Source organism: Notothenia rossii (genome assembly GCF_949606895.1).
Source record: "Notothenia rossii genome assembly, chromosome: 3".
Taxonomy (NCBI): Eukaryota; Metazoa; Chordata; class Actinopteri; order Perciformes; family Nototheniidae; genus Notothenia; species Notothenia rossii.
The window spans coordinates 70,674,125-70,701,378 of NC_136901.1; the positions used below are offsets into that span (position 1 = coordinate 70,674,125).

Here is a 27,254-nt window from a genome sequence, read left to right on the forward strand (position 1 = left end):
CATCCTCAAATTAAGAGGGCCACAAGGAAGCTCCGGTACAGGATGTGTAGGACTGAAGACAAATTATTTGACTGCTTATTAATGGGGCTGAGCCTGTAAAATGCAAATGTCCACTGTGTAAATTACAGTCCGTCCTTGGCTGGAGGTGAGAGAAGTCACTCTGCTTAATGCTTAACGAGAACTCTTTAAGGGTATGCCCGACAAACCATTTGTGTGCTTTAACACACGTGACAGGATGTCAATTTCAGACGTAGTGCTGCTGATGCTTCAGTGCTTTCCTCTGTACAGCCCATTCAGCCTCTGTATGCATAGCTCTCATCAGAAAAGACTAATACCATGGATACTTTACTGTTCTTCATAATGGTCTAAAGTGCTTTGTGCATATCCATCTTCAATCTGACTGGAAAGCACAGTCAACAAATCAACAGTGTCTGCTTTTACATTGAAAGTAGATCACAAATAATCACTGATCTTTTAAGACAGTCACAAAATGGATGATGCTCCAACATGGCACAAGAGTACCACTCACCGGACACACAGAGGAAGTCATCAATGGATGTGATGTCATCAACAGCATCGGTGAGGACACGGACCTGCTTCTCCCACTGCTCCTTGAACAGATCCATATTGTCCATGGCCACCTTACTGTTGGGCTTGGCAGCGAGGGCTAACGCTGCATTAATCACCTGTAATAACCCAATTACAGCCATTAAAGCTCCATTACAGCATAGCCCTCAGCAAAACATTAGCATAGGTTGATTGCACGAAGCCCCCCCACTCTGCCACCCCAATGTTGGGACTGCAGCATGAAGCCAAGTCATTCCTGGGAGTGATCAGAGACACTGAGGGTTTTGAACGAGTGAATGAAATAAACTAATAGCTGCTTGTTTTGGGAGAAGAAACATCTGTGGATATCAAAGCTCAGGATGAATGGGACTCATTAGATGATATTAAGGGGAGCAGTGGCAGCACCACGGAGAGCTGGCAGGGGCACACATGAGAGACTGCTAGTTCAAATGGTAAGGGGTTTGAAAAGATGGGCTTAATAGTGGACAGATGGAAAAGACTTGAGGTATTGATTGTTTTTCATCTTTTGTGAAATTAAAAACCAGAGTGGAATCAAAACATTTCCAGCTTTGATTAGAGCTGCAAAGATTCATTGACTAGTTGTTAAATACTGAGTTAATTGGCAACCTTTTGATAATGCATTAATTGGTTATCTTAGAAAATTCAAAAAGGGTAAAAATGCTCTGATTGCAGGATCATATAAAGTGAATATAGTTTATTCAAGCCTACTGAATGGATTTGAGTTGTTAACAGAAGTGGAAGTCATCCCGGGCTTTGGAACAGTGACCAAGATTTTTCAACAATTAATCAATAATTTGAGAAAACAACAGAAAGATGTACAGAAATGAAAATAATCACTACTTGCAGCCCTAGTCTTATTACTGTTCTGTTTTAGTTTACATTTGTTTCACAGTTTTACAAAGTGTGTTGATCCATGTAAACAAATGCACATCTTCATATCAAAATAAATGGCCTATATTGATATATGTCATGTAAGTATTGTGTTCCTATTTGTGCACAGTACCTGTCCGTATCAGGGAGAAGCAAATGTCTAGTTCCCCAGCACAGAGACGTGGAATTCAATGCCAGGTAGCAATTAGATTTGGCATGGGTGTATGATCCAACTAACAACAAAAATCAGGTGGGAAACCAGCGTGGGATTGTGTCATTACCTCTTGCTATGCCACTTTTTAATGTGGCAGGTTTGTGACTATTTTCCATATTTTATTTAATCATTGTTAAATGAATACACTGTGGGCAGTAGGACAACACCCACTCACAGTGTTGTGTCCATTTCTCTCCACCACCTTTTCTAGCACAAATGCAGGATCACAACACTGAAAGACATTAGGCTGCATTGTATTTGCAACAACCAGATTCGAAAAATGTCAAGAAAACTAGACCTATTATTTAAACTAATATTATTTGTATCTGGTTATGAAACACTTAATCGCATTTAAGCAGGCCTGCACACCTGTATTAACTAATCAAATATATTGGCAGATCCTTGTGCCATTATGAAAAAGACAATGTGGAACAGGTGCACAATCAATGAGCTTGGCGTAAGTTGCAGGCAAAAGCAGATACGGTACCTGTGGGCAGAGAGCTTCCAGCTGAGAGGCTGCCATGCGGACCAGCTTCACTCCCTCTTCATTGTTGGAGATGGAGCATGCCAGGTTGGCCACCTAAAACAAGACACACACACACACACACACACATATCTACTTGTTAGCCACACACAGGGACACTGACAGTCTTATTTTGAGAAACAAAGAAAGTATAATTAAACTTGGAGAGGAATCCCAAACCCAGGCTACCATAATGAACGTATAAATCAGAAATGGAGCACTTCTGCAACACAATCCATCCCTGTGGAATACAAACCCACTGCTGAGGATGAACTCAAAGCTGCTAAATTAATACAAACATAGCAGTGATGGAGAAGGGAAGAAGCAGGAGTGAAAACAAAAGATGTTGAATGAGTAGATAAAATACAAGTTTTATATTTTTCCCCAAAAACCTTTAGATTTCCCAAAATGTAAATGCGAGTTGTAGCTGTGGGACTCGCAGACGAGGGTACTCCGTGACTAAATCACACGGCTGCCACATTGCCATTACACTCCTGGTTCTGAGAGGCAAATATTCCTGACACTTAGCTGAGCTAAGCAAGTCTTCCTCTCGGCTGCCAATATGAATGGTTTGTGAGTATGTTTTCTTGTATAGACCAACAAATCATGCTCTGGCACAATTATTTTTCAATATTCTTGCATTTTCCAGAATAAAATAATGTATCTAATCATATTCACAAAAAATTAGGTCAGAGTCTGACTCTTCCCATGTGTTGGTTGGGATGTGCCGGCAACAATGCTGAAACAGAATGGCTGGGATGTGATGGAACTGTGCCAAAGCAGGATTATCAAAAGGACAGAAAATGTGTTGAAACGTAATCAATTACAGAAGGAAAAAAACGGCTCCTGATTGTACTACAGCAGGAACAAGAACTGAAATGTGTTTTTGTTTTTTTATAAGAACCTAGTCCTATTTGTGTACTTTCAGCCATCAATCCCTTATATTTTACTCCACAATGTAATTACCCAGATCTGTGTCACACAGCAAAATGAGCCATGGTTTTACCTCTATATTATAAATCTGAGTGAAACAGTTATGAGACACTGCATTTTAGCACTACATGCCTTCAAAGCCATGTCAGTTCCAATCGATAACGCTAAATCATGGTGACAATAATGTTAATAATGCACTGCTGGTGTATTCATTTTAACATTTGAAATTACAAAATGGCTTATTCTTTACCCGTGTGATTTCTTTGATTGCTCGTGTTGGCCGTAATAAACTCCCCTTGGGCCTGGGGTCTGGTAGATGAAATGCTATTATAAACTTATCGAAATGTGGAGCAAATATATAATAATAAGACTGGTTGTTAAAGAAATCCATTAAAGCTTCAGCGGTGGAAGCATAACTGGAAGCATCACTGGCTGCAGGAGTGGCAGAGTGAATGAGAGTGTGAAGGATCCTCTCCTCATCATCTTTCATTCCACATGAACATGTCCACTACCACCTGAAAGATTCCTGAGCAGTTTTCCTGATGAGACACTTATACCACAGCGCTGGTGACGCACTGAAACATTGATATAAACACATCCTCCATCACTATGCAAACCCATGCAGGGACCACAGAGAGAACATTCAGTAACCCGAGAGGCTGGGTGAGAGAGCGCCTACAGGAAGAAAAGCTGCCACTTTATGGAGAGACCTGTGTTTTTACTTTCATGATCTTTCACACAAGCTTTCTCTTGCTCTCACCACGATACCACTGGGACGAAGATATTTCAGTATAAAGGGACGTTGCTTGAAGCCAAACAAGAATGTTTTACCCTCAAGTAAAGTAATGTTTTTCCACTTAGCATGCTGTAACCATGCCATTCTGAGTGTCAGGGGACGCCAGAGTTTATCAAGTCTGTGCAAACATTTCTTTTAAAATGCACCTCCCAAAATCGTACTTTTTGTTCCTCAACAGAAATGACAATAATTTGATCCAAATACCAGCACCAATTCAATACCGTGGTAAAAAAAAACAATAGCAATACATCCCAGGTTCCATACTGTTGTGTATTAGTGTTCATGCTAAAATACTGACATTTTTCTTATTATTTTTAAGTCAAAAATATCTTCAATTGTTTAAATAATGCATCTTAAGGCATTAGGATTGAACATTGAAGAAATTAGAAATGTAAGATTGTCTAATGCTTTAGAAAGAACAAAAAAAAGAGGGTTCCCACAGTAAACTATGGGATTCTCCAAGGCTGATGTCACTAATCCATTGGAAGACTGGTCCCACCTCAAGGGAGGCATCTCTGCATCTCAACTTGTCAAGTTGTAAATCTCTATAACTCTTAGTGGCATGTCATTTAAAAGCAACTACATTTATGTTAACCAAGCCCTTATCTAATGTCACCAACACCCATGGCTGAAGCCTCAAATAAAGATATTATATGTGAACATTACTGATGCAAAGTATTTACAGCGGTTTTTCACGGCTACATTCTTCCACTGCTACCTCCGTGCTTAAATCTGCACATAGTCCCGAGTACCCTGGAACGATTGAGAACATAGCCTTGAGGCAACCACACAAAGCTTAGTCTATTTTCTCCCCCTGCTCTTAAGATGATGAATATTACTGCTTAAAGATGCCTGGTAACATGGGACAGAAAAACCCAATGGATTTGGCAACAGGTAATATGAACATTTATTGCCATAGTTACCTTTCAGATGTGGAGACATTTTAACACAGCCTTATAAAACTGAATACATTATGAATGCAATGTGGGTTAATTCAGACCGAATCCCAAAAGCAAAGGTCTTCAGTGCTGCAACTAGGTTAGCTGCTGTGGTGACTGTTTCCTGTGTTCCCCCCGTGTTAACCTGTTTACAGATTACATAGCAGACTTTGACACATCAAGTAAATGAAACCCATAAAGTAAGACCTGAAATGATGCTTTATTTAATTATATAAAACACTAGGTTTCAAAAAGACAATATTGTGACAAATGAGGTTAGAGGAGCTGCTTAAAAGGGGCCTATAAATGAATGTGGGTCAGTCATAATGTTGCTTTCAAACAAATGTGTGTGATCTAATGGACCATTTGCTCTAAGGCACAACTCGTGATGTCACATGAACAGCCCGAGATCAGTGTCACTTTGTCCTTTGTTGGATATGTAAGTACCATTCCTAATTTATGTGTGTCAAAATATATTTTACCTGATGGATATTTTAATTAGATCAAGCTAGTTCCATGTAGACTAAGAGATTTGCCAGGCAAAACAAAACACATGATAACTATCCCTGCCATTCATTAACATAACTGTATTGTAGTTTTTCCCACACTTCATATTCATTCTGTTTTATTGTTGACTTTTAATGGTCTATTTAAGACACTGTGCTGTATTGCCGTAAAAAATATTTTTGAAGTTTTTATCTAACACTTATATTAACACCATATTACACTACTTATGTCAATACAAATTTGTTTAAATCCACTGTGAGAAAAACTGCTTTAAACAAGTATAAACTGTATTATCTATTTAATGACATTCATATGTAACATTTCAATCAAAGCTCTGCTTCTTCATCTATCCCATCCAAGTGTTATAAGCAGATGTAGTGCCAGAGCATTATGGGAGTCCACTAATGTCATGCTTTAAAGCCACTTCTGACAGAGGCCTTCAGGGTCTGCTCCCCTGTGTGGTCCCCTTTTCCCCTCTAATGCTTCACTGCTTTCCCCAGTGAACATTTATACTGCCCCCCCCCCCCCCCTGCTCCATCTACACTCATGGTCGTTTGCCAGGGGGAAGAAGTCACTTTCAAATGTCAACATATGCTTTGACACAAGTGTTCAAGAAAACGAAGGAAATACCACTACTGAGGATTACTCATGTTTTTGTAGGCTTGTTGCTTACCATGTCCAACACTTTGCCATTGTCTGTGTTATTGTTGCTAGGTTACAGCAATGGAGCCATTCAAATCCTGGTCTATGCCAAACCATGACCCTGTCTTGAGATATGACACCAAGCACAGATAGGGGGGGGGTAAACAGAAGGAACCTGGCCCCTTTTAAGATATGTATCTGTGTAGGTATCAGTACATGTTGAGGTATCAGTACATGTGGAGGTGTCCAATAAGCAGAACATCAACCTGTCGTGGCAAAGACAACATTTTCCCAGAGGGAGCACCTATCCTTATGTGGTGGTTATTTCCCTCGTTTGTATCCACTTTAAAATGTTATCTGTTGCTATGACCACTCTGTGTTGCTTGTTTGCTCACTATATCCTCACAGCATCATATTAGAGTCCGCATCCCCTTTACAAGTGACAGAAACCACAGAAAACATTTCCTGTTTTGTTTCAATTTGGGAAAACAATCCCAGATAGATTTTTGCTGTGCTGTAATCCTACAGTTTTATCAAGAGGTAATCTTTCGGAGAAAAAGTCACAAAGGGAGAACAGAGAAGCTGGATGAAGACTGACGTTTACTATAAGCTAAAATGTCTAAAATATCAATAGGATGGACAGAAAAAGTATGAATAATCTGTATTTGGGTCATATGAGGTTTTGTTTCTGAAAGCACTCAAAATTTGACATTACCTCGATCAGCTTGTTGGCGTGCTCACGGAACACCTGTGCATACTCCTTGACTTCTTTCTCATTGCCATTCTTGGCGGCTTCAATCAGGACCAGCAGGGGAACATTGGTCTCCAGGAACGAGTCAGAGACATGGTCCATTACAGCTTTACGCAGCTGTGAAGTAAAACAATATATATATATATACTTATAAAAAGGGCACTGTTGAGGAAATATATGCCTCTATGCATTTGTGATAGGGGGAAATAAATGTGCACTTGCAGTTGTTTTTATCTACTACATTGTACACCGTTCCTAGATGTTTAACTTTATAAGCGAAAATATTGATACAATGTATATATGAAGTAGGATTTTTTTTTTTAAACATTTCAGTACAAACCTGTCTGCGAAGGTCTCTGGTCTTCTTTGTCATCCTGTCAATGGCTGTGTTCAGAGCATCACTCCTGTCCTTCCTTCCAGCCTGAAACATAAACATGGCAGAGGAATTAGAGAGGGCTAAGGTGCAGGGACAGCAATGTTCCAAACACATCTGTTGTGGATGCTCAAATGAAATACATTGTGATCACGCTAAAGGTCCAACTCAATTTACAGGGACATTTCGGTAAACATTGTGTAGCTTCAGTTTACAGTTGAGAAAATGTTCATAGTTTATTGATTTTAGTTACTTTTTAAAAGTACAAGGTTAGTACTCAAAATGTATTTCAATGTTTAAAAAGAAGAATATTGTTTCGAGGAGTTACTGAATAAGGTCAAGTCATAATGCTGTTAAATGCTTTTGGGTATTGATACAAGAATTGTTGCATTGTTTTGAAATGAATAATCCCATGAAGGATGTAATGTGTAATTTACCAGACACACGAAAATATATCTATTTATTCCTCTATTCAGTCCTTTGAATGTAAAAAGTTCCAGCGAGATTTTAACTCACATTTTAGTGCAGCTAGTGTTCTGCAAAGCCCAATTCATTTCTGTTCCTTTTATTTGTTAAATACTATTGTTTAGTCCAGCTGTCAAATCTGCCACATTGCCTCTGTTAAAACACTGGAATCATTTCCCAACTGATGGCATTGTGAGCGAACACTGGAGCACACAAACAAACAGTGGCCAACAGTTTCAATAAATAACATTCACACACTTAAACAATGCATCAGTAGAAAGGCACAGCTGCTTTTGGTTTAAAAAAGCACTGATTTGCATCTATATCAGCGCTATAATTCATAGGCAACACACCCTCTTAAGTGCTGCCATTGTAAACTGCATTTTTTTTTTTTTTTTTTTTTTTTAAATTGTAATTTGCATTCACGCAGGGATCAAAAGAGGCTATCCAAATCCTGCCCAAGCTTCCTGCCACCACACCACACCACACCACACGCATATTGTACAGAACACAGTATATCACAGTAATCCAGTAAAGACAAGCTGTGATGCAGGCTTTAGTTTCTTAATGAGAGATACAGAGCTCAGATTCCATTATTTTAATTGCTAATTCTTATGTCTGCTCGTTATTTAAACTTTTATAATGTCATGATACCAGAAATGTTGAAGTTGATACCTTTACCAGTATAATTACCAGATCTCGATAATTTATTTTATACCACAGTGAAAAACTAAATAATATATTCAATGTATAGGAACATTTTGGCAGATTTTAATCTGTAATAATTCCAAAGAGGATAAGGGACAAATACAGTTTGGTTCAAGAATCCTTGATTTCAAAAGGTTTTTCTTGGTGTGACCAAAACCATTTTCTGTCGTATGAAGCCATTTGTGTAGATCAATATCACTTGTATTTTTTTTTGTATTAATTAAATGATATTATCTGTATAAAAAAAAAATAGGAAACTTGTAAACACTGTTCTCAACAAAGCAAGGACTGTCTTGGCTTGTGTGAGAGCTGTTGCTGCAGTCATGTCAACATTTTCAAACTCTGCACTTTGATTACTAATTACATTACATTGCATTTAGCTAGGCCTGTCACGATAATTAATTGTGTTGGACGATACATTTTTCTGGAAATTATTGCGATAAACGATAATATTGTCGGCACCGTTTTAAGACCATTTTAGACATAATGATAATATATAATAATAATTCAAGTACATCCTTTCAAACATAACTTTCTATTGAACATTCAACATTGCAAATGAAATGTGAAATAATATTAAAATATATAAATTGATAAATAAAACAAATTAATTAAATCACACACAACCAAAACAATAAATTAAATAGAGTCAGGCTGGAAAACAGAGCTCTCTCTTTTATATATATCTATATATATATATATAGATATATATATATATAGATAGATATATATAGATAGATATATAGATATATATATAGATATATATATATATAGATAGATAGATAGATAGATATATAGATATATATATAGATATATAGAGAGAGATATATATAGATATAGATATATATATATATATATATATCTATCTATATCTATATACCAAAAAAAACTCCTTAAAACAAGTCAAGTGTACAGTCCACTGTCAAAGACCCAGATGCCTCAACAGGCCATATCCAAATCTGTTTTTCTAAGTTTTCGAGCAAGGAACACCAACATGTTTGCATTGTCGGGCGGGGGTTCTCCATCTCCAGCTGCCGTGTTTGCTCCCAGCTGGGAAAACGGAATGGAGTGGTTGTGTTTTAGGTAGTTTAAAATGCGTGGTATTGCCTGCTTTTGTCGCTACCTTTTTTAAACCAATGCGACACACCGCCCGGCTCATTCAAGTCCGTAGGTTGGCCTCGTTGATTTGGTTTGAATCCAAAATACAGCCACACCGGAGAATCGAGATGTGTCGTTAGGTTGTGTAACCAATTCCATTTCACTTTAAATTCCCCGCGAGTAAGTCACACGTTGTCTCCCGTTTGTCGCTATATTATTAATTTGGCTGCTGCACGTGCACGCGGAGTGTCCTGACCTGGCTGTGTGTCAGCCCCGCCCCTCACAGCACGCCTGGCAGCCACAGCGCTTCAGGCTAAAATGCTGGTCACATCTTTATGTAAACGGCAATTTATCGAGCTCAGAAAAGTTATCGAGTCCATTTTTATTTATCGTACGATAAGTCAATTTATCGATTATCGCGACAGGCCTACATTTAGCTGACACTTTTATCCAAAGCGACTTACAATAGGTGCATTCGATGGTTCATCAGGTTTCATAGAGCCAAAACATTTCAAGATATTTGAGATTTCATTTTTAGATAAGCCAGTCCTTTATTAGTATATAAGTGCTTTATTAGTATACAAGTGCTTTGTTAGTAATTCTATCGCTCGAAGTGGAGTCGAAAGAGATGAGTTTTTAGTCTCCCCCAGAAGATGTGGAGGCTTTCTGCTGTTCTGATGTCAATGGGGAGCTCATTCCACCATTTTGGAGCCAGGATAGCAAACCCACGTGTTTTTGCTGATGGGAACTTGGGTCCCCCTCGCAGTGCGGGTGCAGTGAGCCGTTTGGCTGATGCAGAGCTGAGTGCACGTGCTGGGGTGTACAGTTTAACCATGTCCTGGATGTAGGAAGGGCCAGATCCATTCACAGCATGGTACGCAAGTACCAGTGTCTTGAAGTGGATTCTAGCAGTTACTGGAAGCCAGCCAGAGCGGAGGAGCGGCGTGGTGTGGGAACATTTAGGAAGGTTGAAGACCAGACGAGCCCCTGCATTCTGGATGAGCTGCAGAGGTCGGATGGCACATGCAGGTAGACCAGCCAGGAGGGAGTTACAGTAGTCTAATGATAGTTCTTCATTTGTATCTATTTTTCAATTCTCTGTCGATAAAAAAACACTTAATCTGTAAAAAGGTTAAACTCCATGACCACTCATAATCTACAATAACACTCAAAAATAATATTCTAATCTCCTCATATTAAATGAGAAAATGGTGTTGATTAAAAGGTTTTAATTTACTACGCATGGCTTACTGTGTAAATCATGTCTCTTAATACTGCAACACCATTGGCAGTTGTCACGACGCTAAGCACTATGCAGCAGTCAAAGCCCTAACTACTGGTCCCACTGAGAGCAGAGAGCATGTTCAGTCACATTCTGCAAACTGCTCAAGCGAAATGTTGGAAAATCTAAAACTTTCAGGAAGGATGTGGAGATTGAGAGAAAGAGGCGGAGAAAGACAGGGTGAGCGACAGATAGATGGACAGATACTGGAGGATAATACAATTAAAGCAAAATTAGATGAACAGGAAAGGGCAATGGAGGAAAGGCAAAGAAACAGTTGGTCTCAGGGCCGTTCGTCCCCCTATACTGCTCCAATCAACTGTGACAACACCATGGAAGGTGGTGGCATTGACCTGCCCCATCCCCCACTGCCCTTTGCCCATTGGGGGGTTGTGTACATGGTTAGGGGCCAGGGAGATCCAACGGCACTAATCCCCTGTGATTTTGTGCTGGTTGGATGCAGTGCTGTGTGGGGCTTTACTCTGCCCCTTCCCTCTCAATCCTATTTCCTTCACGCCTAGCCTATATTTCATTTCCACGCCAGAGGCTTCCAAAGCACTTCTTCAGGTGCTTATTATGGAGGCAGTTTCTCTGCTGCATCTTTTATGATACCCGTGAGTCTCTATCCATCTCCTTTAGGACAGTTTTAGGAACATCCCTTTTCTACAAAACCACTAGTCCGCTCAATTATTGAAAAATTCTATGAAAAATAAGTATGCTCCAAGTGTCAAATTATCACTGACTATGATATTGTTTCAGCAAGTTCACTTAATTGAATGTCCATTTTCAATTTCACATTCTTTGTTTTAAAAACTGCCTATTACACATCTTGAATTTGAAATGGGAAGCTACCACACATTTTTTCTACATCTCCCAGTCTACCACAATGAGCGTGAAGAATGAAAGCAGCATGCCGGTCCAGTAACCTGGAAAGTACCAGCCAGATACATGTCTTGTCTTGAAACTCTTGCCATGAAATGAATTGGGATGTATAAATGCATAAAGTAATCCAGATCAATTGTAATTCTAATGATATAAGATTTGTATAAGTAACTCTTTCACTATCATCTCCTGCCAAAGCACACAGAGGAAATGTAATTCTTTGCTTTCATTAGGTACAATTTATTGCCTGTAGCAGTTGCAACAAGAGTTAAAATCCATATCAAATACATTGCAGCAAGGTAATCAGAGTAATATACAAGTATAAATCAGAGAGGGGTGTGGCAGGCTCAAGCGATCTGAGGTCACGTTTAAGTAAATGATGCATGAGTGGAAAAAAAGGTGTTGAAGTGCAAAAGTTGAACACCACAGTACATCTTCTTAATGCCTCTTATATCTAGTCTTTGGCTGGTTCAGATGTAGTTAATTGAAATTACCCTCACACCCATCTCAACCAACATTAAATCAATAAGAAAAGTCAGCATTTTTATGCACTGAACTACCGACATCTCTTTCTGTTTTGCACTCTAAAATGGTGTCTTCTTAAAAAACAAGATCTGCATATGAAATGTTTTTGTTTCACAAACAAGTATTTGTTCTAGCCTATTACATGCTGGAAGCCTAATTTAACTTCAGGGCAGCTGGCCATACATCACATGCCATCACTGCACTCAGGATATGTAAATCATGTATATAAGCCAGGCGTCCTATGTAAGCAATTCTATAGCATACTCCTGTACAGAGATAACAGAATGCAGCACACCTACCCCCCCCCCCCCCGCCCCCCCCTCGTGAAGTTTATGTTGTCAAGAGCCACATGTTATGACCTACGTTTTGCTTTGTTGTTATTTTGTTTATGTGTTCGGTATACTTTCATACATAGCACATACAAAACAACAGCAAGGCGAGGCTGAGATTTACAGCTGTGGTTAATTTCAACAGCAAGCTGCCGCAACACGTTCAAGATATCAATATTCTGATGGTGACGAGCCAGTATGAGGGGAGTGGGTATGCAGGGGGGAGGTTGGGGGAGAATGAGGTGCACAAGCAGTGTGTATGAGGCAGAGAGCAAGTGACTGAGCAAAAGAGTGAGAGGGTGTTTGTGAGTGTGGGAGAGAAAAAGAGAGAGAGAAACAGTAGTGATGATCGACGCCAGGCTGCCACCACTCTGTAGCAGTGAGTGGCTGCAACAAAAAGCACAGAATAACATCCCTGACTCCCCGCTCTGCTTTTTTTCTCTCTCCCTGCGTCTCGGTTAGCAGAGGAGTGCTCCGCGCACAGCTCTGCAGAGGCTATGCTGAGACTGAACCGGCGTCGTAAGCAGGATCTCTGGCTGCCATCAACAAGTTAGGGTCGGAAGAACACAGCCATGAAGAGGACGGCTTGATCTCCAATTGACTTTCTAAGCCGACACCATTGCGGTGGAAAGGAAACAAAAGGGTAAAAAAAAGAAAAAGAAAAAACGGAGAGGAGGGGGGGTCTGTTCAACGGAGTCGCTCTGGATGCAACTGATCAACTTAAAAAAAAAAAATTAAATAATTATTTCCAGGATTCGTGGGATGAAGGAAAAGATTCAACCCTTTCTCTGAGGACGGATTTTCAAGGACTCAAGCAAAATAAGAGGAATAATCTTCATCTTGGGACATGGAATTTCATATTTTGTTTCAACTAGGTGGGCTCAGAATTGCTTTATTTCCAAAGAAGCTGATTCCTTTTGTGCTTACTCAAAAGGGTTTTTTCCCTTTGGATTTTTCTTCCATCTGGTTGCTCCAAGAGTCTGCGGAAAAGGACAGTTGAATGCAGCCTCCGATGTGCACAAAAGAATGGGTAAGTTAGTCCCTTTATATGGCAGGTCTGGACATGAATAGGGAACACAAGTAAGAGCGAGGGAAGCTAAGGACTAAAAGCTCTTCAGCCTAGTCTATTTACTGCCATTGCCCTTCATTTTTCCTTTTTCACCGACACACGAGTCCGGAATATATACATTTTAAATAGCTTTTCTATTAAAGGCTTAACTATTCATGATGAAAAGATGATTAATCAATAAAAAAAATACGCAATAATTGATGAATGACAGTAATATAAATATAAGTATTTTAACCAGATTACAGAGCACAACATGTGCAGAAGATAGGATAAGGGTGAATAAGTAGCAAGGGTGTGGAAACAAAGTCAAGATCATATATGTAATTCATCATATGTAAGTACATTACAATTGAATTATACCTCAGCATAAAAAAAGTATCTGTACATACATTGGGAAAGTTGCAAATGTCAATGCAAAAGATCTTAACGGCTGTGTGTTTTTATGTATGCCTGTATGTGAAAGAACGAGAGCACATCCAAAAAGCACAATCGTCACCATGAATTGGTAATAAGTGCTCTGCAGAGATAAGCTTTCCCGCCCCACAGTTCATTTTGTTCTCTTTGAACCCACCCAGGTTTCCATTCAAGGTGGCCATTGGTGGGACCTGCACCAGCGGCTCTGTGTCTGTGTGTGATCAGCATGCTCCTAGTGTGCCTGCTGCCTCCTGCATCGTGCACGACCTGCCCTCAAAAATGCCGCTGTGAGGACCTGCAGTTCTACTGCGACACCCAGGGGCTTCAGGCACCCCCAGATGGTGTGGACAAAGGGGCCCTGGGGTTGTCGCTACGCCACAATAGCATCACTGAGCTCAGCCCTGATCAATTCTATGGCTTCAGCCAGCTCACATGGCTACATTTAGACCACAACCAGATTACAACAGTACAAGAGGATGCCTTTCAAGGGCTCTACAAGCTGAAGGACCTCAATCTGAGCTCCAATCGAATCACCAAGTTGCCCAACACAACCTTCATCCACCTCATCAACCTCCAGATACTGGACCTGTCTTTCAATCAGATGACTGCATTGGAACCAGAACTGTTTCATGGACTGAGGAAACTCCAGATACTCCACCTCCGCTCCAATTTACTCCGCACCACACCTGTCCGGGCATTCTGGGACTGCCGCAGCCTGGAATATCTGGGCCTAAGCAGCAACCGTCTACGGAGTCTGGCCCGGAATGGATTTGCTGGGCTCATTAAGCTCAAAGAACTCCACTTGGAGCACAATCAGCTGACCAAGATAAACTTGGCCCATTTCCCTCGCCTTGTTGCCCTCCAGTTTCTGTTTCTGCAGTGGAATAAAATCAGCAACTTAACATGTGGCATGGAGTGGACCTGGACCACTCTAGAGAAACTGGACCTGACAGGAAATGAGATCCGTGTCCTGACATCTGATGTGTTTCAAACGCTGCCAAATTTAAAGATTTTGCTGCTGGATAACAACAAACTAAGCAGTCTGGATCCCACAGTCATGGATAAGTGGCAGTCTCTTGGTACTATTGGGCTGTCAAGCAACTATTGGGAATGTACCAAAAGTATTTGCTCTCTGGCCACGTGGCTCAGCACCTTTAAGGGAAGGTGGGAACATTCCATCCTCTGCCATAGTCCTGAATATGCACAAGGAGAGGAGATACTTGACGCTGTTTATGGATTCCAGCTTTGCCAGAATTTCTCAGCGCCGGTTGTTCAAACCATTAGTACAACCACGGACGCTACTATAGCTGCAGAGATGACAAGCTCCCTGTTTGGAATTATGCAGCCTACCCCCACGCAGGACTATGCAGAGGATTTTGGGAGCTTTACCACAGTCACTACCACAACAACCACAACAACACCACCACGCACTGCTCAAGCAACCACTGCTACAATGGAAGAGGCAGCTGTAACAGAGGACTTCTCTGCAATGGACAACACTGTAATGACTCATAGGGTTATCATTGGAACTATGGCCCTTCTATTTTCATTCTTTTTCATAATTTTCGTCGTGTATATCTCACGGAAGTGCTGCCCTCCCACCCTGCGCAGGATACGCCACTGTTCGGCTATTCAGAACCGCAGACAGATGAGGACCCAGCAGCGGCAGCCTATGGCAGATCTAGCTACACAGGTACCCTATAATGAGTATGAGCCCAGCCATGAAGAAGGGGCACTCGTGATCATAAATGGCTATGGGCAGTGCAAGTGTCAGCAACTGCCTTACAAAGAGTGTGAAGTATGAACTCTTATTTATTCCTAGAGCATATGGTTTGCCATTTGACCATTTCAGATGATACAGGGTTTGCTTTTTTTGTTTTGTTTTTTTCCAGTTTATGTAAAAAGCATAATTTCTACAAGTGAGATTTAAGAATATGTGAGAAATGCCGAGTGCTACAGTGACAGAGGTTGGACATGACAGTTTAGGGATGGTGTAGAGATAGTCACACATTTATTTTTCTATGAATGCAAAGTTGTTCATATCAGGCAGGGGCAATCATTTTAAACAAGAAAGTTGTATAACTGAGATTTGTCTCCACATTGTCACTATATTCTGGAGCACAGAGAAAATACTTAGCCAAATGGCCCTCTGCTAACAGAATACATTAAGTGGAGAAATGTGATTTATGTCTCATTTCTTTTTAAAAGTAAATGTCTGAAATCATGTTTCTAACTGCACCACAGGCACTGTAAGCCAATCACTCAATCACTAGGGCATTTTAATCGGATCAATCATAATGTCTTTGTTTTTCGGTTTCATTGTTTAAAGAGAACTATTATACATTAAAAAGGACCCCAAGACCAAAACTCTGAATTATATCCGAAAAATAAATGTCATTACTGTTTCGTTACAAATAAAATATAAATCTTCTTGAGGAGACAATAACCATGTAATTCGGTTAAGTATACACACATGTATATTACATTTACCAAATGAATCAATTAGGTGGGTTTATAATCTTCCATCAGATCAAAGGCCTCTCAGTGCTTGATGTTTACAGAACTCATACGGGGGGGGGGCCCATCCCCCCAAAAAACAGCTGTCCTTAGCTAAAAAAGGAACTCTTGTTTAAATCTGAATTTCTTACAAAATGTATTCTTTGTAAAAATGCAACCACAAGTGTATACTGATTGAAAAGACAGCAGACATTGAGAATTTATGTTCAATTATATAATATATATATATATATATATATATATATATATATATATATATATATATATATATATATATATATATATATATATATATATATATATATATATATAGGAAAAATTACCTTTTTAAAACCAGACTCGTAAATGCAATGCAGTTTTGCAGCTTGTTCAATGTATGAGCTCACAAATACATTCTCAACATGTGGTTAAACACTAAGCATTGTTCATATGTGGTTACTCTCCAATATATTACACTTAGCAAAGACATATGGATGTCTTCCTCTTCTGGGACACCAAGAACAAAAAGATTAGACCTTTACATTTACAATGACGTGTACATGGATTCTCTAGCCCCTGAATGCCACACAAACGGTGACCATAATATTTCCATCAGCTCAACCTAGTAAGTACAGTTGGCCGATTTGCTCTTATATAATAAGATCAATATACAGAGGAGTTAGTGTGATGTGTAAGGGACACAAGTGAAAGGGTAATGGCCAGCGCAAATGCCACATAGGAGAGCATTTCATTCTGAAAAGAAAAGCTTTCAGCAGTAGCCCAGGCTCTTTACTGCTCACACACTAATCAGGTCTGACAGGCCCAAGATTCAACCAATTAAGGCAAGGCGAAAATAATCTAATATTCTGTCACCCACACCAGTGATCCAGCAACATTTAGCTTGTTCAGCCACTCAAAAATAGTTCTAGTCGAATCATTCTCTGTACCACCTAAAAACATAATTGAACCTTTTACTTTAAGACTTTGTCCGTGTTAAGGATGCCGTTTACATTATTAAAAACAGATTACGGGAAAGGAAACATCTTATAATAGTTATTTGGTTAGCAGTCACAAGTGTCAAGTTAAACTGCGGTCAATAGCCTGAAAGCAAATGGAGATCCAGTGATAAGCAAACAGCCAGCCTGGGTCAGGACACATTTGTATGCAGCAGGGAGAGGATGTGCATTAGCATCAGACTAAAGCTGCTGCCGCAGCTCCGCACTTCTTTGTGTTCAGTTTGGTAGTGGGGGCAGGGTGAAAGAGAGAGGGATTGAGAGGAATTGATGGGACGATGGAGAGGGGGCAATGATGGGGTAATGTCTTCGTTTATTAAAACCAACCAACCAATCTTTCTGGCCAAGTGGAGGTAGTAGAGAAATAAAGGATACAAACTGAATGAGCACCATAGGATTGAAATGCACACTGATCACACAGCAGAAACTATTTCTTAAACTGATGAGCTATCCAGTGTTTGAACAGTACAAAAAATCAATTGCAATTCTAAAAACTGAAAATTGTAATATGGCATCTTCATGAAGCCTTATAGCTGTACACTTAAATAAGGCCTTTTCTTCGAAAGCCCAACTTTTGGCTATGTTTAACCAACTCAGAAACCTGGCTTTGAGAATGTAGGATGCAGTTTGCTGGACAGCGCCCCCTAGAGGTGACAATTGTGGATTTGTGTCTTTGTTGAAGGTGTCAAGATTTGGCTTTAATCTTCTAAATGAAAGCTTGAGTCATGTCTCTGTACACATAATATGATGCCTACAAGTTCAAAGAAAGTGTTTGTGTAACAGTTCAAATTTGCATTCAATGAAAAACATACACTGATCGTAATGATGTCCAAAGTCAAGCACCTCCACCTTGTTTCAAATTTTGTTTTCTTCCAGCTTCGCACTGCTATTACTACTGCCCTTGTTATCTGTCTTGCATGTTCAAAAGTCAATTGAGTTGAATATTTCTTAATGTCATTCAGCAAACATTATTACGAGACTTCATTTTTGATATCACCGAGAATGGGGATGTGTGTGCGTGTGTGTGTGGAATTCCTATAGAGTTCTGTCAATCATTTGACATTTCACTGTTAAAGACTACGGTTGTACTAAATGACTGAAAGTCCACAAGTTTGTAGAAATATGCATCCCTTTGCACTCTGGCTCTTTGTAAACTGTTTTTGTTTCCTCTCGTCATCCTCTAGCCCTGGTCCCCACCCTGCCGAAAAATAAAAAAAAGGAAAAAAACAAGTGAACCAATCCCCTCTCTCTTACCCAATCTCTTTGTGCAAAATGAATGCTTTTCTCTTTCCATTTCCTTTTGTATTGTAATATGTACAATTTCATATCTGTATAGTGGATAAGATGTGCCAAACTGAAGAAGAAAAAAAAAACATTTTCCCCTCAAAACATATATTTTTTAAATAAAATGGTTATAATTTACAGAGTGTTTGCTAACTGATGAATGCTCACAACTTGGTTTGGTCTTTCATTGCAGTTTGGTCTAGTGTGCAAGTCTTTTGCAAACCAAATCACACCCAACCCTTGGTGAGGTGGATTTGCATATCAGTATATGTGAAATGCCTGAAAGCATTTGTCAAATGAAACATTTTCCATTTCTAATGTAATCTTTGCTAGGCACAGTTTAATGCACTCATGGTTGGAGGATTCATTCGAATCAAAGTCTCTTCTATCAATACATGTCAACATCAAGATTAGATCATCTACATTGAAAGGGATCATATAAAAAGCCTAATGATGTTGTTATGCAAAGCTGATGTTTCTGTGAACCCCTTACTTTAATGCAGTGTCTACAGTTTCTGAATATGGGCATTTCAATAGAATAACAGGTGATGCAGAAGAATCTATCCCGTTGAATCTGTTGTTTACCGGAGAAGGGTCCATGAAGCTTGGAGGCTGTGACTATTGATTATTTTCATTATCAATAACTTTCTTAATTGTTTTGTCTATCAAATGTTTACACATAGCTATACATTAACTTACTTATTCTGTGTGTGTCTTAAAATAGCTTATTTTAAAAAAAAAATCAAATATATTGACTTAATGATACTTTAACAAAGAGACATTTGAAAATCACACATTTGAGTAAGTGGGTACAGAAAAATTGATGGGTTGATTTTTCCACGGAAATGACTATAGTGAACAATTGATTAACTGACTTTCCATTTGAGAACAACTTCAATAGTTAAGTGCGTCATGCAATGAAAGAAATATTCTGACGGCTCAACCTTCAGATAACAAACTAAGATTTCACAAAGGTTATTTAGTCTTCAGCATGTTTAATGACTTGTCAGTTATTGCTAAATAACTAAACTAGCTAAGCATTTATGGCTTATTGCAAGGTCGCAATACATTTGATGGATTGTTCCTAAATGTATAATTAGCATCTAAGAAACATTGACATGATTTCTGAATCCTTTTTCATCAAATGTAAGACTATAACATCTTTAGGCAAAAAGGCTCAAAGCAAGAGTAATAACATGGAAATGATAGTGGAAGTTTGTGTAACAAGGTGAACATATATTTTAAAAGCTGTAGCAAATTGAACATGATTGATCCAAACAAGTTGACATATTCTACCATGTAGCAAAGAAGGAAATGTCAAAGTTATGTCTCCACATGTGGTATAGGGATTCCATGTAAGATGTGCATCACACATTTGAGGTTGAAACTGCTCTTCAAACTGACCTTTTTGTGCCAGTACTTAACGGTCACTCTTTCAAGATAAGAAATTCCAAATGTTTAGCAAACCGTACTCGAGACATACAACTTGCAAAAACAATCCAATTTGGAGTCTTCTTCACATCAGAGGAAGTCTTATTTTTATATTGAAAGATCTATGGCAGATACTATCAGTCTCTATGTAACACAACTAAATGTTTATACAGAAGTTATATGTTCACCATAAAGAATACAAACAACTTCAATGCTGTAGTAGTGAACCCACCCCCAGTGTTGGTGTCCACCATCACTGCACAGCATACATAGCCGTTTGATCATAATCAGAACCTGCATAGTTCAAATGCTGTATTGTAAAAAATATCAGGCTGCAAAAGTAAGCTTGCCCCGCTACCAAATGCAGGAAGACATCGTTAACCTTTCATAATTCAGCTTATGTCTTCTTTTTGCAGTCAAAGGTTTTTCTAACAGAGGAATTATATTAGATCAGAACTTGGTACGGACAGATGCTTAATATTTCAGGACTCCGATAAGACTGGGGATCAAAACACAACAACTCTATCAAAACAACTGTAATCCAAGCTCTTTCAATTCCTTGGAACGTTTAATGAAAAGCCCAGTGTGCTAAAAAGAGAGAATAACCGTTTACATAAATACTTAAGGTCTGTCATTTCAGTCAGACAAGGCATCGCAAAGAATAAAGGCCGACATGGCACTCCAACTTTAAGAACCACTTCAATATGACCAGATCTTTCTTGATATCAGGCTTCAGTAATTAACCTGCAGAGTTCCCAGGTAGGGGGGGCACTAAACTAGAGAGTCTGACTACATGCCATCAGTAGCCTGCAGAGTCCAAGGAATTCTGGACTTACGTACACTATCCCTAAAATATGTATCACTCCGCACATTTCAAATCAGTCTTCTACCTTATCCTTGGAGGACCCAGGTGGAAACTGGAAACGGAGATGAGCAAAACTACTGACAGCAAAATCCAAAACTTTCCTTTTGATTTTGTTGAAGACAAAAACGTTGCTTCTTACACAAAAATATGTTATCAATTTCCATCTTTGTACTTTGCATTTAAATAAATTAATCATTTCAAATTATCATATTAAAAGGTTAAGGCAAAGTTTAAATACAAAATAGTTCTACGAAAATGTAAAGGAACTATCAATAATTTAAAAGGAAATATTAAAATGGCCCATACTGAAAAAAAGCAGTTATTATCCCAATAAGCAATGTAAATGTGATTGTTACAAATACTATTAAGATACTTATACTAGATATAAAAACATATTATGCTATCAAACATCCGAGCATTAACATTCAAAGCAGAAACATATTCGTTATTAGAATAATATGCAATTAATAATAAAGACTGAAGGCACCTATGACGGAAGGCATCAGCCATTGGCTCAGTCACTGAAGCTTAGTGTCGGCAGAGATCCAGTTATGCGATAATCCTTCTTTTGTCTCCCTTTTTGTGAGACATTGTTTCATTTAAAATCAGTATGAACAAGAACAGTCACGATGGAAAGTCTGTCTTTGCTGCCTCCTACACAGAAAGCAATACTCTTAAGTTATAGGCAAATGGTTCAAAATGTCATACAACATTTCATAAAACACACTGCAGAAAGCCCTTGCTTTAAGTAACAGCTTTGACAGCTCCACCTCAAGTGTAGACAAACGTTTTCTGTGCAAAATAAATGGATGACAGCAAACACAATACATTATCCCGAATACCTCCCCAAACGGCCTGATTACAAACACCAGTGCGTTGTATTGTTCTATGACCGCTACGACGTACTCTGACTGAATACAAACGGGTCCTATTCAGTGTAGAATGTGTTTTTCTCCTCATCTCTGCTGAGCATGCCCTTCAGGTGCCTCAGTCTAAAGACATGCAGGTCAGGTGAACTGGAAACACATAGCCTCCAGCGGCCTTAAAGTATCTAAACGTGAGTGTTTGTCTGTTTATGTGTGTTAACCCAGTGATGGCATGGTGACTTGTCCATGGTGAAATACATTGCGCTGACTGTGTTCTTGGATAGGCCCTAGTCCCCTGGGCCCTGGACGGGACATTTTGAATGGATATTTGTAAGTGTTACAACAAATAAATATTAATCATCTTAAGTAGGTGACGAATTATGTAATATAATTTAATATAAATGAACTGCCAAGGTCATTGGTGTGTCTGATGATTACAAATGGACCTGCTGGAGATGAGTGTGTGTGAATGTGTTGGCACGCATTAAAAAACACACCAAGATGTCGTCTCCCCCTCATATAGAGATTTCCTCACAGCTTGATTCACTTCTAATCTGTCTACCTCAACCGCAAGCCACTGAAATGATCTGGCTTAACACAACTGCTAACAGCAGATTCACATTCTGTATTTCTCGTCGTTTTTAACCACTATCTGACAAATAATAATTAGCATTATTTGTTGTGTAAGTTTTATTTCATGTGTGTATTTGATATTTAAATAAATAATTACAATTCTCCCAAGAAGATGGACCTCGCTTTAAAAGTAACAAGTGAACGAGGAACTATAAAACAATGAAAGATGACAAGACTTATACAAACATATAATTAATAATGTGAAATTGTCATATTTATTATGTAATAAAGGGCATGGGAGTCTTTACAAGTTTGTTGTTCTCTTAAACTGGTCTCAAGAAAATGGGTCATAACATTTGATCAATTGAGCAAAAAAGGATTTAGCATATTGACAACAGAAGACAGCATTTAGTTCTGGATTGGGTTGTAGTTTTTAAATTGGCTCCATTATGCTGCTGTTCATTTGTGTCTGATAAGCTGCCAGCTGGTTGGGGTAATTCCAACCATAGGTTCCATAGTCTGAGTTAATACACCAACTGGATTTCCATTAGGTAAATTATTATTATCTTTAAATATGACCACCTTATGTCACAAATGACAAGATTCGCTTGTTACAAGGTTATATTTATTTACTTCTTCAGTAATTAGGGACAATTGAGCTTGGGCACCTCTAAAGAGCATTTATATAATAATAATAATAATAATAATAATTAAAACTGCGGTCGCACTTGTGCACGCAGTGATGAGCGGGCCCTCGCGTCCGTGCGCCTGTCGGGGAGGGCAGCCGGTCGTCCCGGCGTCAAGCAGACGCGAGCGAATACTCGGAAATTAGCCGTTTGTCATTTCTCAAATTTTCGCGTCCCAGACTCCCAGGTCCTCCGGCAGCAACCCGGAAACGGATGTCGGCGCGCCGTCTCGAAGGAAAGCAAATTTCTCTAAAGGCTCGTCGAGGATCGATTATCGAGAAGGCTGTCTGGAGGAGCCGTAACCGAGGATACACTGATTTAGAGGAGAGAGGAGTGTCTCTGGAGGAGCTATAACCGAGGGTACAAAGATGTAGAGAGAGAAGACTCTGGAGGAGCTATGACCGAGGGTATACTGATGTATTCTCCAGAGACGATTTCAGCCAACAGTGATGTTTAAAAGAGGTGTGACGCATGGCTGGACTTATGTCAACCAAGCACAGCTCTGCAAACTGTTCCCGTTGTGATAAGTTATTTGAGATGATCAAATGCGCATCAGACTTTCTGCCCTTTACCGTTTGTTTACTCACTAATCACATCTCTCCTGGATGTTAGGTTATGCTTTCATTGTGAGGTGATGTTTACAGTGAGAACAGCTGCTGAGGTCAGTGCAGAAAGCACAACAGTGTGTATAATATATATCGCTCAATAATATATGTGACAGGCCTACATTTCACACTTTATTTGTAGGCTTTAGGAGATATCTACCAATAAACAGTAGATATTTTTCATGAAACCATATAGTGCTTCACATAATAAAATATACAAGGGCTGTACCCTGTTATTTAGTATATGCTTTAGGAGCTGTGCGTGTGCGTGTGTGCGTGTGTGTGTGTGGCAGGCGTCAGTAGGTTATCTGACATAAATGGTCAAAAATTGTACATTCTCCGTTAGCCTACGACCTCCCCGATTGAGCTAGCAACTATTTTCTTCGCAATTTAGCATCACATTGGATATGGGCTGAATTTGTCCTGGATAGGAATTTTTTTCCAAAATTTCCCTATGAGGAGTTCGCAAGAATGTGCTTAAAATGCATTAAAAACTTACATTTTTCAAAATGGCCGGCTTTCTGGGGGGCGTGGCTAATGAAAAGCAATTTGAAATATGTGTGAAATTATAATCGCAATGTGTATCCTGCGTTTCGTGAATATCAGAAAAACTATAAGCGAGTAGTTTGTAGTAATTTGTGACATGTAAATCGTTAAAAATTGAACATTCTCCGTTCGCTTACGAGCTCATCGTTTGAGCGATCGATTATCCCTTCGCAATTTAGAATCACATTGGATATGGGCTGAACTTGTCCTGGATTGGAATTTTTCCGATTATTCCCCTGGGAGGAGTTCGCAAGAATGTGCTTAAAATGCATGAAAAACACAAATTTTTCAAAATGGCCGACTTCCTGGGGGGCAGGGCAAATAAAAGCTGTTTACAAATATGTCCGCAACTCCTTGAGGAATGTCTGTGCCAAAATTCGTGAAGTCCTGAGAAACTATATGTGACTACCACACAATAGGGGGCGCTAGTGAGCAGTTTTTTTTTTTTAAATTACGTGTTTTTTTTACATTCTCGAAAAGGTTGAGGGCTTTGACGTGTCTCCCAAGTTTTGCATTCCGAAGCACATTTTAGCACATCGTCATAAAAAAAAAGTACAGGCCACGCCCACATTTGCCATTCGTTGTGACACTTTAAATATAAGTTCATACTCATCCCCAAAGTATGTCTAAAAACAAAAACAAATTATTTTGTCCATCAGTTCATGAGTTATACATTTGTCCAAAATGAAAATTACTTGTTGTGCCTATTCCCAAATACAAACTGAACCTTACCACCAAAATGTGTGTTTTTTTGGTACATTGTTGATGAGTTATGAGCATTTCTATCTAAGTCCCGCCTTTTTGCGAACACGTTTAGAGTAATGAAGCCCACATTTATCGACTGAACATGCTCATTTCCTAAGATGATGTGTCTGACTCTCCAGCGATGCTGTATACTGAGTTTGGTGTTGAAATCTTTAAAAATATATATTTGAGTGAATATTTAACTGTTTTTGAAATTATGCTAATTGAAGAAAAAAAATTTTAGGCGGAGCTTAGGGATTCAATGAGATTATATGTAGAGCAGGTCCACCCGAATAAGTATGCAAAATTCCAGGTCATTCGGAGTTACGGTGCGATTTTGTACATCTTTCCAAAAATGGAATTGCCATAGGTGGCGCTAGAGAGCATGCTGGACAATTTGAACACATTGAGTCCAGAATATTGTAGTTTTCACCGATTCTCTAACACTTTTTGTTATATTCCATGGAATGCTCTTAACATCACGATAGCAATGAATACATGAAATGCTTTGACAATAAAGTAGGGCTGTAAAGTTACTAATTATTTTAACGCACGTGTATTTTTTGTCCTCGGCCGCCCCGTAGTTTCAGAGCGCATCGAGATTAAAATACCATCTACAAGCTGATGCTGACAGTCCCGCTCCTGCTGCCCGCTTGCGGCAGACCACACTTCCACACTCACCGACTGGCCATCGGGAGGGTGTGTATGTGTGGCGCGAGAGAGAGACCTTACGTATATTGTTGTAGTTGTTAGCATCTGGTGCTAGCTAGCTGCACTAACGGATATAAGGAGCTGTTTAAATGAAAACAGAGGAGTGACATTTCGCCGACAACTGCGCCGAGCACTTGACTCGCTGGTAGCCAGACAGTGTACGAAAAGTCAGCACGGATAGTGCGCGCCACATGATTGCAGCGTCCAGGCAGCTCCCGTTCACACACACACACACACACACACACACACACACACACACACACACACACACACACACACACACACACACACACACACACACACACACACACACACACACACACACACACACACACACACACACACACACACACACACACACACACACACACACACACACACACACACACACACACACACACACACACACACACACACGAATGAGAGAGGTTCCAGATTGAATTGAGGCGAATATTTGTAATGTTCAGAGGTTGTTGTGTTTAATATTCATGAGAATATTTGTCATTATTCAAATGATAATAAACATTTGCATAAAGCATATTTGTCCACTCATATGTTGATAAGACTATTAAAAACTTGAAAAATATTCCAAGGAACATTTAGAACAGATAAAAAATGTGCGATTAAATATTTTAATCCACTGACAGCCCTAAAATAAATACATTAAAAAATCATCAGTGGAAGCCATGGCGCTGTAAAAAGCAAGAACAATCATCTGAGCCGGTCGGGCTAAAATAACTTGATGGCCTACCTGCCTCTCAGCCTTTCATCTCGTGCACAAACTTATCTCGTGCCCTCATTGGTGATGAGTGGGTTCGTGTGTGTTGGAGGAGGGGCTCTGTAAGGAAGTCTGAAGGACGAGGCAGATTTTTTCCAGCTGTGTACTTTCAAATTCTAGCGCACTTGAGCTGGCTTCTCCATTCTTACCTACCCTACCTTTAAGTTAACAAAACTCCAATTAAAAAGAAAGATGCTAAATGAATTTGGCTGCTCTGCAGCATCACATCTGCCATGTGCACACAAAGGGGATATTTTAAAGCAATTAAGCAATCCTAAGTGCCAAAATGGAGAGCTTTTTAGGATGAAACGCAAATTGCATACTTAAATCAGTCCTGCAGCTCTCCATGGTGACAATTCATTGTGTTTCAGACTCCATAACAAAAGGGTAAAGGTTCAGACAAGCAAACAATAAAATATAAATCTCAAGAAATACATATTAACCTGTATAGACAAATGTTGTCATATTTGCCAATAAAATCACCCATTACTAAAAGTGCCAGACAAGTTTATATGAATGGTTAAGTTCATTCAGCCATACAACTGATAAAGGAGGAAGTAAGACTTCAATCACAGCCTCACAAAATGTATTTTTCTGAAGCCATTCTTTATCCCGTTTAACTGTTGAGGGGGAGAAATTATGCATCTTATCTACCTGCCAGCAGAGCCAATCTAAAAGCAGAGAATTCACCAGCAAAAGATCAGGGGCCAGGTCGGGGAAACGGTTCCTGACATGCTGTTACTGACAGG

General features: G+C 39.4%; 2 protein-coding genes across 4 annotated transcripts in view; one reads left to right on the top strand and one right to left on the bottom strand.

The window, feature by feature from the left end:
• ctnna1 (catenin (cadherin-associated protein), alpha 1) overlaps positions 1–27,254 on the bottom strand; it is a 126,171-nt gene that overhangs the window by 29,510 nt on the left and 69,407 nt on the right. For all 3 annotated transcript variants that reach the window (XM_079670860.1, XM_079670861.1, XM_079670859.1), the window contains exons 8-11: positions 7,103–7,183; positions 6,727–6,879; positions 2,160–2,252; positions 530–686 (exon numbers count right to left, since the gene is read on the bottom strand). In XM_079670860.1, the coding sequence (XP_079526986.1) occupies positions 530–686; positions 2,160–2,252; positions 6,727–6,879; positions 7,103–7,183 (484 nt within the window). The remainder of the gene's footprint in view (positions 1–529; positions 687–2,159; positions 2,253–6,726; positions 6,880–7,102; positions 7,184–27,254) is intronic.
• lrrtm2 (leucine rich repeat transmembrane neuronal 2) lies at positions 12,623–16,635 on the top strand. The gene is made up of 2 exons (XM_079672996.1): positions 12,623–13,454; positions 14,069–16,635. Exons 1-2 carry the CDS (start codon positions 13,451–13,453, stop codon positions 15,709–15,711), a joined length of 1,647 nt encoding a protein of 548 aa, XP_079529122.1. The 5' UTR covers positions 12,623–13,450; the 3' UTR covers positions 15,712–16,635.